Here is a 13,107-nt window from a genome sequence, read left to right on the forward strand (position 1 = left end):
CCAATAATATGTAAGGAAAGGGATATGTTTAAATTTTATATTCTGATTTTATAAACTTCTGAAAAGTTGCTTTGTGACAGTGTGCATTATTAAAAGCACTAAACAAATAATATTAAATTGAATTGAATATACACAGATCAGGCATAACATTATGAGCACTGACAGGTGAAATGAATAACACTGATGATCTCCTCATCATTGCAGCTGTTAGTGGATGGGACATATTAGGCAGAAAGTGAATATTTTGTCCTCAAAGTTGATGTGTTAGAAGAAGGAAAATTGGATGCAAGGATTTGAACAAATTTGAGAAGGGCCAAATTGTGATCGCTAGATGACCTGATCATGAGCATCTGCAAAACAGAAGCTCATGGTATCATATGGCACCAGGATGCACTAGGAAGAAAGCAAGCTGGCGGAAGCAGTGTCATGCTTTGGGCAATGTTCTGCTGGAAAACCTTGGATCCTGCCTTCGTGGATGTTACTTTGACACGTACCACCTACCTAAGCATTGTTGCAGACCATGTACACCCTTTCATGGAAACGGTATTCCATGATGACTGTGGCCTCTTTCAGCAGGATAATGCACCATCCCACAAAGCAAAAATGTTTCAGGAATGGTGTGATGAGCACAACAACGAGTTTGCGGTGTTGACTTGGCCTCCAAAATCTGTGGGATGCTCTGGACAAACAAGTCCGATCCATGGAGGCTCTCGATTTTGGCCTTTCAGGTGTTGCTATGCTGTTAAATAATATATTTTTGTACTTGTGAGTCAACATTAAATTTTACTATGAGAAAGTCTATTTTTACCATTCAATTGTCATTTCAGTTGTGTGAGCTTTGCCTTTTATGAAGTTTTCTGTGTGTCACTAAATGCAAATGATCTGTGCTGTGCATGTGCCTGGTTATTTTAGGGTGAATGTCATTCATCAACTTACGCATGTAAACGTTATTTTTCCTAAAAGATAAATAAGGCCCATTTTCTGTTATACTAGATACTAAATACTAAACAAACAAAATGAAATGAATAGAAATTAAATTGCAAGGACAAGTTAAAAAGTGCCATGGTATATAACCATTGGAACAGAGTCAAGGTGAAGTCCAGCTGTGCTTTCTATTAGCAGACTAAAATATTGAACAGTTCCCAGCACACACACACACACACACAACAAAATATGATATAAAGGAATAATGCAGTGTAAAAAAAAAATCTGTGCATAAAATTTTAAAATATTCTTTTTCAGCATATTCATTTTCACTAGAATTATTACAAAATATTATTACTTCAAAATATTATTTATGTTAGATAAGATTTCATATATAAAAGCATTAAATGTGATCCAGTAATCTTCCAGTCGTTTACATTATGGCCCCATAATGCATTTTATACATGATAACTCCAACTACAAATCAAGTTTGAATGAAGTAAAACTGGTGGGTGGCTGTTTGTTTTTTTATTGGCTCAGCTGGATGGTATGAGAGTTACAATGATCAGTGACCTTATCAGTAAACACTGCCTAATGTTTTGATCTTAAGTCATTTCTTAGAAATGGTTTTATATGATGTTATGCACAGTGGCGCTTGCCAAACACAGACCACTGACATTAAGGATAAGCCAGTAATTTTAATTTAACAATAACGCTTTGACTATATATCAGATTTGCACTTAATTTAGTGCATACTGAATCTCCCCTAATTAACTACTCCTAGCTTGCTCATCTTATTGTTCCATTTACATTAACATTAATGACAAAGTCAAAGAAAAAGAAGAAGCTGCATCAGGTGAAAAAATGAATGAAATGGGTTAAGTGTCATTGGTACAAGGTCTGCAGATGAACATATAGTTTGACAGAACGGATAACTGTGTGCATGACCTCATCCAGTGTTAATAGTTCAATCACTTTATTTTACTGACTGATAACAGGTTACTTTGCCACAAGCTGCTCTTTGTTCTTCTAGACTTCCACAAGCTGTCATCTCTGGAAATACTTACTGGTTATAAAAAACACTCCATTTTGTTTAATTGGCATGAATAACTTGCTGGTGCTGTTAGAGAACAAAACCTGTGCAAACAATTTACATTTCACTTGATTTGATGTGTTTTGTGTATATCTGGTTTTGACATTAATTTTTTCAGTTATGCATTAATCTGACTCCCAGTGTGTAATAACCGAGAGGCCAATTTACACAAGCAATTGTTTAATTATGTTTACTATAGAGGGCTGAAACGATTCCTCGAGTAATTCGAATACAAAAAATCATCAAGGCAAATTAGCTGACTCAAAGCTTCGTTTAATCTATTTATTGTAACTACACACAGAGGAGATTCATGCCAAAGAAAACGGCAGAAAGTTTTCAAAACAGACAGAAAACTGTACAGTGTGATTACTGTAAGACTGAACTGGTGTACCCACAACAGTACAGGTTCGATACTTGAAGTTTGATATCCGGACATCAGACAGACAGTCGGAAGCTGTATTTTAGGGACCGTCGACAAATAAAAATCAGTGAAGACATATTTTGGGATAACAAGAGGTGTACCTCTTGGGGGTTTCCAATTAGATTATTTTGGTACTAGTTTTGGGTCACACGGTCACATGACCTAGAAGGTACTGAAGGAATTTTTTGTTGAAGGATTTTTTTAAGTGAAAAAATAAATAAATAATTACAAATCAGTTCACATGATGCATCATTAATACTATCTGTTAATTAAATTAGTATTGATACATTAACAAAAGCAGCATGCAATGATGCATGGCATATGTATATTTCAGAAGAAATATTCCGCTTTCGAATGTCTGTCTAATGTCCGAATATCAAACTAACTTCACCGCGTTAATATTCACACACAGTCCCCGCTTTAAGTCCATGGAGTTGACACAAGCGTCACACTTAGCTTAAAACAATATGACCGTTCACAGTTACCTTAAAACAATATGACCGTTCACAGTTACCTTAAAACAATATGATTGCTAGTTGAAATTAAGGCCAGTATAAATGTATGTGGATTGTGGCTACATGTAGTGACTACTTAAGACCGTAAATCAGTATGGTGGGTAGTTATATGTCCCTAATTTAGCTAAGTTTTGTGAAAGCCTAAGTGTCATTCATTTTGATAGCCCCACTCTCTCTCTGTCACACACACACACACACCAGTAGAGATTTGTAGACATTTAAGAGGGTTTATTCTCCAAATAACTCTAATTTCATGTTACAGAAAAATGTGTTAAGAACTTTTATGTGTATGGACTCTTGTTCTTGTTCCAAGTTACCTTCCTGTCCACTAATTTTTGCCTCTTACAAAAGCCACAAAGTCTTCCAGGTAGGCAGTAAAGGCTTATGTCATGAGCTGTAGTTAGACTGAAATGTGAAAGTTCAGTTGCACAACATAAATGCAATGTTTAGGTATTATTATTATTATTATTATTATTTTGTTTTAGGTTGTACTATTTTTACCTTCTATGAAGTAATTAAGTTTTTTTAATTTATATATTTGTATTTGCATTTTGAATGTCAATTAAATGCACTAAATAGGTTTAGATTTTATTTTCATTTTTGTAAATAGGAAACAACTTAGTTGTTCATTTTAAGAGACCTGTCTTATTTTCTCTTGCGTATTTAGTATTCCACAAAGAAAAAGTACTTCTTATCCGATTACTCGATTAATCGATGGAATAATTGGTAGAATACTCGATTACTAAAATAATCGATAGCTGCAGCCCTAGTTTACTATTATATAATACATTATCTAATAAAATAAAATATAAATAAGTAATAAAATCTAGCCATGGGGGTCACAGTCCAGTGACTCGTGTGCCGGTTCCAAGCCCAGATAAACACTTGCTCAAGGGCCCAACAGTGGCAAGTTGGCGGTGCTGGGGCTTGAACCGCTGATCTTCTGGTCAACGACCCAGAGCCTTAACCACTTGAGCCACCACTGCCCCTAATTTTCTTTTTTTTTTGCAGTGGTGGCTCAAGTGGTTAAGGCTCTGGGTCGTTGACCGGAAGATCAGGGGTTCAAGCCCCAGCACTGCCAAGTTGCCACTGTTGGGCCCTTGAGCAAGGCCCTTAACCCTCTCTGCTCCAGGGGCGCCATATCATGGCTGACCCTGCGCTCTGACCCCAACCTCCAAGGATGGGATATGCGAAGAAAGAATTTCACTGTGCTGTAATGTATATGTGACAAATAAAGGCTGTTTCATTTCATTTTTTGTTGGTCGAGAGTTGGCTGATACGATGGAGAGAAGGAAGGTGGATATACTGTGTGTACAAGAGACCAGGTGGAAGGGTAGCAAGGCTTGTAGTATAGGAGCAGGATTCAAGCTGTGTTGGGCAAGTTAAGGAAAGGAACCTTGAAGGACAGATGGTAGTGGACTTTGCTGAGGATGGACATGGCTGTGGTTAACACTTATTTTCAGAAGAGGGAGGACCATGTTGGACTTTTGGGGGACAAAGTTAGGGAGGCCAGATTAACATGGTTTGGACATATTCAGAGGTGGGAGAGTGAGTATATTGGTAGGAGAATGTTGGACATGGAGCTGCCAGGCAGGAGGCAAAGAGGAAGGCCAAAGAGGAGATATATGGATGTAATAAATAAGGATATGAAGCTAGTGGGTGCAAGTGTTTAGGATGCAGAAGATAGGGATAGGTGGAGAAAGATGATTCACTGTGGCGACCCCAGAAGGGATAAGCTGAAAGAAGAAGAAGATAAATAAATAAGAATATAGCACCAAAAAATTCTTATTTAGATATAGATGTAGGTATTTAGATATACAACTCTGGAAAAAAAAGAGACCACTGCAAAATAATCAGTTTCTTATGTTTTTTTCCTACAGGTGAATGTATTGGTGAGATGAACAGTATTTTTTTTTTTTTTTGTGAACTGCTGACAATATTTCTCCTAAATTCAAAATATAACTATTGTTATTTAGAGTGTATATTTAAAGGAAATAACAACACATCAAAATAACCCAAGATCATGCAGTATTTGCAGAGCTTTAATAACAAAAAAAAAAACAAAATGCAAATAATTTGTAAACAAATTGTGTTAATGCTTTGGCTAAATAATATTAAGAAATCAGTATTTGGTGGAATAACCCTGATTTGCATGTGTTTTGGCTCCATGCCCTCCACCAGTTTTTCACATTGCTGTTGGGGAACTTTATACCACTCTTTTTGCAAAAAAGTAAACAGCTCAGCTTTGCTTGATGATTTGTGACCATAGATCTTCCTCTTGATGACATTCCAGAGGTTTTCAATAGGGTTCAAATCTGGAGATTGGGCAGTGGTCTATTATTTTTTTTTGCAAAAAATAATATAATAGACTATATTGCCAAAAGTATTCGTTCTCCCATCCAAATAATCAGAATCAGGTGTTCCAATCACTTCCATGGCCACAGGTGTATAAAATCAAGCACCTAGGCATGCAGACTGTTTTTACAAACATTTGTGAAAGAATGGGTCGCTCTCAGGAGCTCAGTGAATTCCAGCGTGGAACTGTGATAGGATGCCACCTGTGCAACAAATCCAGTCGTGAAATTTCCTCGCTCCTAAATATTCCACAGTCAACTGTCAGCTGTATTATAAGAACGTGGAAGTGTTTGGGAACGACAGCAACTCAGCCACGAAGTGGTAGGCCACGTAAACTGACGGAGCGGGGTCAGCGGATGCTGAGGCACATAGTGCGAAGAGGTCGCCAACTTTCTGCAGAGTCAATCGCTACAGACCTCCAAACTTCATGTGGCCTTCAGATTAGCTCAAGAACAGTGCGCAGAGAGCTTCATGGAATGGGTTTCCATGGCCGAGCAGCTGCATCCAAGCCATACATCACCAAGTGCAGTGCAAAGTGTCGGATGCAGTGGTGTAAAGAACGCCGCCACTGGACTCTAGAGCAGTGGAGACGGGTTCTCTGGAGTGACGAATCGCGCTTCTCCATCTGGCAATCTGATGGACGAGTCTGGGTTTGGCGGTTGCCAGGAGAACGGTACTTGTCTGACTGCATTGTGCCAAGTGTAAAGTTTGGTGGAGGGGGGATTATGGTGTGGGGTTGTTTTTCAGGAGCTGGGCTTGGCCCCTTAGTTCCAGTGAAAGGAACTCTGAATGCTTCAGCATACCAAGACATTTTGGACAATTCCATGCTCCCAACTTTGTGGGAACAGTTTGGAGCTGGCTCCTTCCTCTTCCAACATGACTGTGCACCAGTGCACAAAGCAAGGTCCATAAAGACATGGATGACAGAGTCTGGTGTGGAGGAACTTGACTGGCCTGCATAGAGTCCTGACCTCAACCTGATAGAACACCTTTGGGATGGATTAGAGTTGAGACTGAGAGCCAGGCCTTCTCGTCCAACATCAGTGTGTGACCTCACAAATGCGCTTCTGGAAGAATGGTCAAAAATTCCCATAAACACACTCCTAAACCTTGTGGACAGCCTTCCCAGAAGAGTTGAAGCTGTTATAGCTGCAAAGGGTGGACCGACGTCATATTGAACCCTATGGATTAGGAATGGGATGTCACTTAAGTTCATATGCGAGTCAAGGCAGGTGAGTGAATACTTTTGGCAATATAGTGTATGTAGATAATCTGATAAATATTTTCAAATTCAAACACAAAACTATACCAAAAGTAAACTAATTTATTTAATTCATGTATTCCACTGTTTGATGCAGGGTGAGTTTTGCTGAGTTGATCACCAGCAGAGGGTGTCCTCCACATTCATTAATAAACAAGTCCATGAGTCCAGCCCAAGTCTGAGTTTTAGTATTTGCTCCAGTGGCTGGTATGTTGTAATCAATTAACATGGCCAAGAACCTTCTACTTTCACAGAAAGAGTTCATTTCCCTGGAAATGGAACAAGTTTAAAACTTATCAGATTGTTCTGTACCTATTATATTTACTGTGCCTATAAATGGCCTTCAGACCAGTAGCTGTGTGACAGTGTAATGTTAATTTTACTCAGCAGTATATCTGGTACTTTACAGCTGATTGCAGTAGCTGACTGAATTTATCAGCTTCAGTGCACTCATCAAATTCAGGCATGATGCTGTGTTACCGCACTGATCATTTCATTACATCTTTAACAAAATCTATAGCAGCTGTCCAGTTATTAATTGTATGACATGTTGCCTTATGAAGTCGGGCTGTGGCACATTTCAAAATTAAAATTTCTGAAATGTAGGAGTACCAGGCAGATGACAGGTGGGGGATATGTAGTTCAAACCAGCCTTTCAAAATAGTCTTTTTGCCATTATTATTTTCTTCTGCTGTAAACTAAGCATTAAACCTGAATCATCAACTATCAAAAGTAAACCTGGACATAAAGACATATCAACCACTGTCATTAACAGTATATAAAGCATATTTAACACATACTTCCAAAAAATTATGTGTGGGCATTCCCAAAACATATGAATATAATCCCCAGTAGTGCCTGCATTACATTTATTAAAATTTTTGTCATTGGATCATTAAGTAGGCTCTGCATGGTGCGAGCAAACATAAAGTGTATCAGCTGATGGGACAGACTTTTTGATTAAATAAAAATATTATGCCAAATAGTCTCCCAATCAAGTTCCACACTAATTACTGGAATCTCTGGACCAGACTGAAAGAGAAGCTGTGACAGAATCTTTAAGCCGAGTGAACACGTTATTCAAATGAGAGCCCAAACCCTGAGTTGATGTGATGTGTATTTAGGACAGTGTGCTAGGTTGTGTATCTCTGTCACCACATCTCCCAGGTGGCAGTGAGAGTGCAGCCGCTCGTCTCCGGGCAGCCAGGTCTGTCTGAGACAGCGACTTTCATGCTGTGTTCATGGAGCCTATTCATCATTAGGGCTTTTCTTAGCTATCATGATTTAGTGCCAGATAACATTGAAGTTTGGTTCTTTCTTTCTGAAAGGTGACATAATTTTTTTTTGGTTCATAATCATTTTTTGTGGTTCATTTCAGTGGTGTAGATGTCATGGGGCCCTTTGGTGTTTGTAATAATGTCAGTCTCTCGCTCGCTCTCTCTCTCGCTCGCTCTCTCTCTGTGAGTTTGTGTGTATGTCTTTCTATAGGTGTGTGTGTGAATGTCTCACCCTGTGTGTGTATATCTGCACTTGTGTGTGTGTGTTTGTGTCTGTGTGTATGAATATGGGCATGTAGGTGTGTGCGTGTGTGTGTTTTTGTAGGTGTGTCTCTCTCTGTGTGTGTGTATATGGACATATGTGTAAGTCTCTCTCTCTCTCTCTCTCTCTACTTTTCGTCGGCGAGGAAAAAGCCAATCCCACAAACTCCAGCTAAGAAAGGCGCGACTCTGCAGAAAACGGATATAAACACAGACCCCACGGTAGTGGACACCCGCACCGCGTCTCAAGTGGCTTGACGCCGTCGACTTATTTTTTTTGTAACATTTACACTGTGAACTGACTTTGAAGTTTCCTCGAAGAGCACATTCGCGAGGTGTGGAAACAAAAGCACCGGACGGCGACGATTCGAGGTTCCTTCTTCTGATTACCGGCGGTCAGTGTCCAGGTTTGCTGTGACACGGCGTTCACGGTCCTGTCCTGAGTCTGCGCCTCTGGATCTGCCACTGCGTCCCTGTAGCGTCTGGATCACCACGGCACAACACCGCCCGCGCACACGGGAAGGTATTTTCGGTCTGAAACCGACTGAGAGTTAACCACAAGTTTGTGTCTTAGATGCACTTAATATTTCTGCTAAGGGACAGACGGCTATTCTAACAAGGCTGAATCTGCTCAACGGATTGTTACACCGGTCAGGATTACACTTTTTAGTTACTCTGACAATATTAATGATTACACCTCCTACTATTTTTACTACACGTATTATTACTATTATTACTACTACTATTATTACTATTACTATTACTATTACTACTACTATTACTATCTGTTCTAGAATTATAAAATATTTAACATTTTTGAGTGCCTATTATGGGAGTCCGCAGAGAGAGAGTATTTGTTGATGTCCGCCCTTGCTGTCCTGCATCAGAGTTCAGGTAGCTCACAGCCAACACAAAATGCTACCCTGCATAGCATCTCTCTGTGCCAGGGGAAGCCTGCTGAGTGAAGCTCACAGAGAGAGAGCGAAACAGCCAGAGAGACCTCCACACACACACACACACACACACACACAGCCCATCCTGAAGCACACACACTCTCTTACATTCTCCCACTGACAGACACATACATACATACACAGTGACCCACAAAGCAGGGCATGGGAAACTCCTCTCAAAAACAAGGGACGGAGGACAAGGAAAAAGAAAAAGAGGAGGAAACTGATGACGAATTGGAGGAAGAGGAAAAGGCACAAGTGAAAGAAGAGGAGGTGGAACAGAAGCTGCCTCCATGTTTTAATGAATTAATCTCTAGCGGAGATCCAGTGCTGGACCTGAGCCAATTTCGTTTGCGATACCTCCCAAAGGAAGTTCTGGGACTGGAACATTTGGAGAGACTGTATGTATGTGGAAATCGGCTTCGCACGGTGCCGGATGGCATTGTGCAGCTGCAAGGCCTGCGCACTCTAGCGCTTGACTTTAACAAAATAGAAGACGTCCCGCCGAGCATGTGCCAGTTGGTCAACCTCACCCACCTATATCTTGGCAGCAATCGGCTGATGAGCCTGCCACCAGAAATTAAAAACCTGCAGAGCCTCCGGTGTCTCTGGGTGGAAAGTAACTACTTTCAGTTTTTCCCCAAGCAGCTATATGAGCTCCCTCATCTGCGCTCTCTGCAGTTTGGTGACAATAAACTTAAAGCTCTGCCATCAGACATGTGGCGCATGGAAGCACTGCGAAGTCTCTGGCTCTATGGCAACCGCTTTACTGAGTTCCCACAGGTTCTCCTGAAGATGGAGCAGCTGGAGATTTTGGATTTAGATGGAAACCGTATCTCCAAGTTACCCAGTCTGCTGATCTTCCCAGCACTCCGACTCTTTTCCTATGACCACAATCCTGTGAAGGGGCCACCGCTTTTTGGAGAGGATGTTGTAATTGTTGGAGAAGGGGCAGCAGAGGCCTTGGAGGAAAGGGAGAGAATAAGAGAAGAGGAGCGTGCAGAACGAGTGGCCGAGGTGGCAGCTGCAGCAGAAGCAGCCAAGCCAACCAGACAAGGAATACTAAAGAAACTCAGAATGAAGTCTTCATCAGCAAGTGAGGTAGCAGCACCAGCTGAGGAGGAAGTGCCATTACAAGCCAAAGCAGAAGAGGAGGAGTGTGAAAGACATCAAGTGGTGTATGATGATGGGAAGCTTGAATATGAGGGTGAACGTTATGATGGTTACAGAAAGTCAGATCTGGAGTATGAACAAGCTGAGATAAGCTACAAATATGAAGGAAGACTATTGAGACTAGATGAGACTAATGATTGATTCTTCCCCTTTAACTACAACACACTTCATTTGGATTGCACTAACTATATTAAAGGAATACTCTATCATTTTCATCATAATATCATTTACCACATCTGTACTGTAATATGCAAATTCCTCACAAGAATTGAAACATTTCCCTGTACTGAGTAATGAGCAGAGAACCCACACTCGAAACTCACTCATAATAGTGGTTTAAGGGCAGTTCCTAAATTCTCTTAGAAAAACTTATATGACTACCTACCTTTAGTAGATGCCCCCAACCAGAGCAATATATCTTTATCTCATTTGTACAGTTAAGAGTTAAGGGCCTTGCTAAAGGAGTGGCAGTGGCAGCCTGGTGTTCCTGGGATTCGACTCTCACAGCCTTCCGATCAGTAGTCCAGCAACATAAACACAGAGATACTCCTATTACATGCACATTCAAAAATATAACTTCTCAGACAGGACATTTACATTTATAGAAGACTCCTTTATCTAAAGAGACTTAGACGGAATTAAATTCAGGGGTTGTGTCTGAAACTCTTTTATCATGATTGTATTTTGTATTTAAACAACAGAGTAGATCATTTAACACACACTTCTTAGCTTATCACTAAAAATGATCCAGTCAGTGGATTTTGCCTTACAGTCCATACTAATACTTCCTTTCAATTTCCCCAACTCCAAAACAGTATTCTCCATGTGTAGTAAACCACACATTTTTTACAGCTGAGACTTTAGATGCAGGCAAAAAATATCAATATAAATATATATAATTTAATTTTACAGCTAGAGATTCATTAGACTATAAGATACAGTGTGTGTTCTACACCAAAAAATGTTCTGACTGGCACTGAAGTTATCTTTTATTTATCTTTTATTTTATTTTTATTTTTTTTGCATGTGTAGCTAAATTACAAACCTGATTTTCTTTTTATCAGAAAGATTATTCGACTTGATTACATAATAAAAAAAAAAGTGCCAAACATTAAACATGAACTTCTCAGTGTAATCACTGAGGAAAATGCAAGCTGATTCTGTATCATAAACTGCATCTAAACACGAACAAAGAGCGATGAAACCTTTTTCAGCTCTGCTGCTGGTGTTGAGTTTTCAGTGTCAAGTGCAATCCAGGCAACATCTGTCCTCTGACAACCACAAAAACACACCATGAAAATTATAATTGAGTCTGAGGCAAGAGCAGAGGATGAAGTCTCCCATGGGTATCTGCACACATACCCATTTAAACCTTAACAAAAACAATGTTTGAAACCTCATCAGTACTGTTCTTATGTAGTTCTCAACTGCTGGAGCTGCAGAGTAACAAATAATTCAGGTTATTTATCAGGTTATAAGGTTACCTAAGAATTTCTGTATCCATGTGCGATCAAAGCAACATGACTACTTTAGCAGCAGATAATCTTCCCTATGTGAAAGGGAGTCACTATACAGAGCTTCATTTCCACATACATCTGAATAAAGGATTCCACAAAAATATTCTTTGCATAAAGGTTAATTAACTCAAATAAACCTCCATTATATGTGAGTTCGAGTAAACTGGGGTTCTGTTATCTCAGTACAGGAACACATAAAAAATCCTTTCCCTGGTTGTGGTATTAGATGTGGTAGACAGATATTAGGTGAAAAATTCCAGAGTTTGCTCCAACAAAGCTGCTGTGAGAAAAAAGTGAAACAATTGCAATACAGAACTCTAACCTTTAGGTTTTGCACTTAATTTATTATCATAAAAAAAACCTGTGAAGAACAATGTACACAGTGCAGCTGTAATGGACAGTAACTGTTCTCTAAGCTTTATACATAATGAAGACCAACGTGTGTGTGTGTGTGTTTGTAGTGTGTGTGTTTGTAGTGTGTGTGTGTGTGTGTAAATGAGTGGGTTTAATTCTAAAGTAGAGCGGGTGTAATTCTACTCTAAACTTGGTGTACTGTATCTGGAATTGGATATTGTGATTGCTGTGATGTCTGTTGCTGAAACGAAATCTCTCATTAAATAATCATTGGGTTTCTGAAAATGTTTTTCAATCATTCATGCAGGGCTAGGAGAACGATCTAGTACTTTGAACAGACTTATACAATATCCACAATGCAAACCAGCTGTGTAATTCAACTCAGAATTGAAATGTGCTTTTTTTTTTTTAAACGAGACACGGCAGCCAGAAGCAAGAGAAGCTCCAGAGCTTTGGAGGATCATAGAGATAAATGGACAGTGCAAGCCAGACCAGTGCTAACATTGATAAACTTTGTCACAGCTGCCAGGGTTTCTGTGAGGTCACCGTGTGTTAAGCAGAGAACGTGTTACGAGAAGGGGGAAAGGATACGGGGGGATGCTTCTCCTTAAAAGGCTTGAGTAAGATGAAGATGTTTAAACATTAGCATGAGACAGAGAGGGAGCAAATAAATGAGACTTAAAGTGTAGAGGTCAGCTGTCATCAGGGGTGTCCTCTAATTCTCTTTGACTTCATTCTTTCCTTCCAATGACCAGCATATTTCCTTCTTTTTTATTCCAGTCACACTCTCCAAGCCTCTTGTTCCCTTATTGTCCTGTTATGCTTTTTAACTCTTCCTCCATCTTCGTCCTGTTAAACTGGGTGGCTATGTGGGGTGGGCTGGAAAATACTCTATTTTACTCTCTCTGTCAAATTAAGCTCAGGGCTTTTATTCTATGATGAAAAACTGCAAATGTTACTTAGTGTTTATTTGTCACAAAGACAATGTTTATTTTTCAAGTTT

At 39.7% G+C, this 13,107-nt stretch overlaps 1 protein-coding gene across 1 annotated transcript; it reads left to right on the plus strand.

The window, feature by feature from the left end:
• The first annotated feature begins 8,203 nt into the window (after positions 1-8,203).
• Positions 8,204-13,053, plus strand: LOC131364382 (leucine-rich repeat-containing protein 10B). The gene has a single exon (XM_058407525.1). The coding sequence runs from the start codon at positions 9,223-9,225 to the stop codon at positions 10,372-10,374; it is 1,152 nt and encodes a 383-aa protein (XP_058263508.1). The 5' UTR covers positions 8,204-9,222; the 3' UTR covers positions 10,375-13,053.
• Positions 13,054-13,107: the final 54 nt, after the last annotated feature.

Source organism: Hemibagrus wyckioides, linkage group LG14, assembly GCF_019097595.1.
Source record: "Hemibagrus wyckioides isolate EC202008001 linkage group LG14, SWU_Hwy_1.0, whole genome shotgun sequence".
Taxonomy (NCBI): Eukaryota; Metazoa; Chordata; class Actinopteri; order Siluriformes; family Bagridae; genus Hemibagrus; species Hemibagrus wyckioides.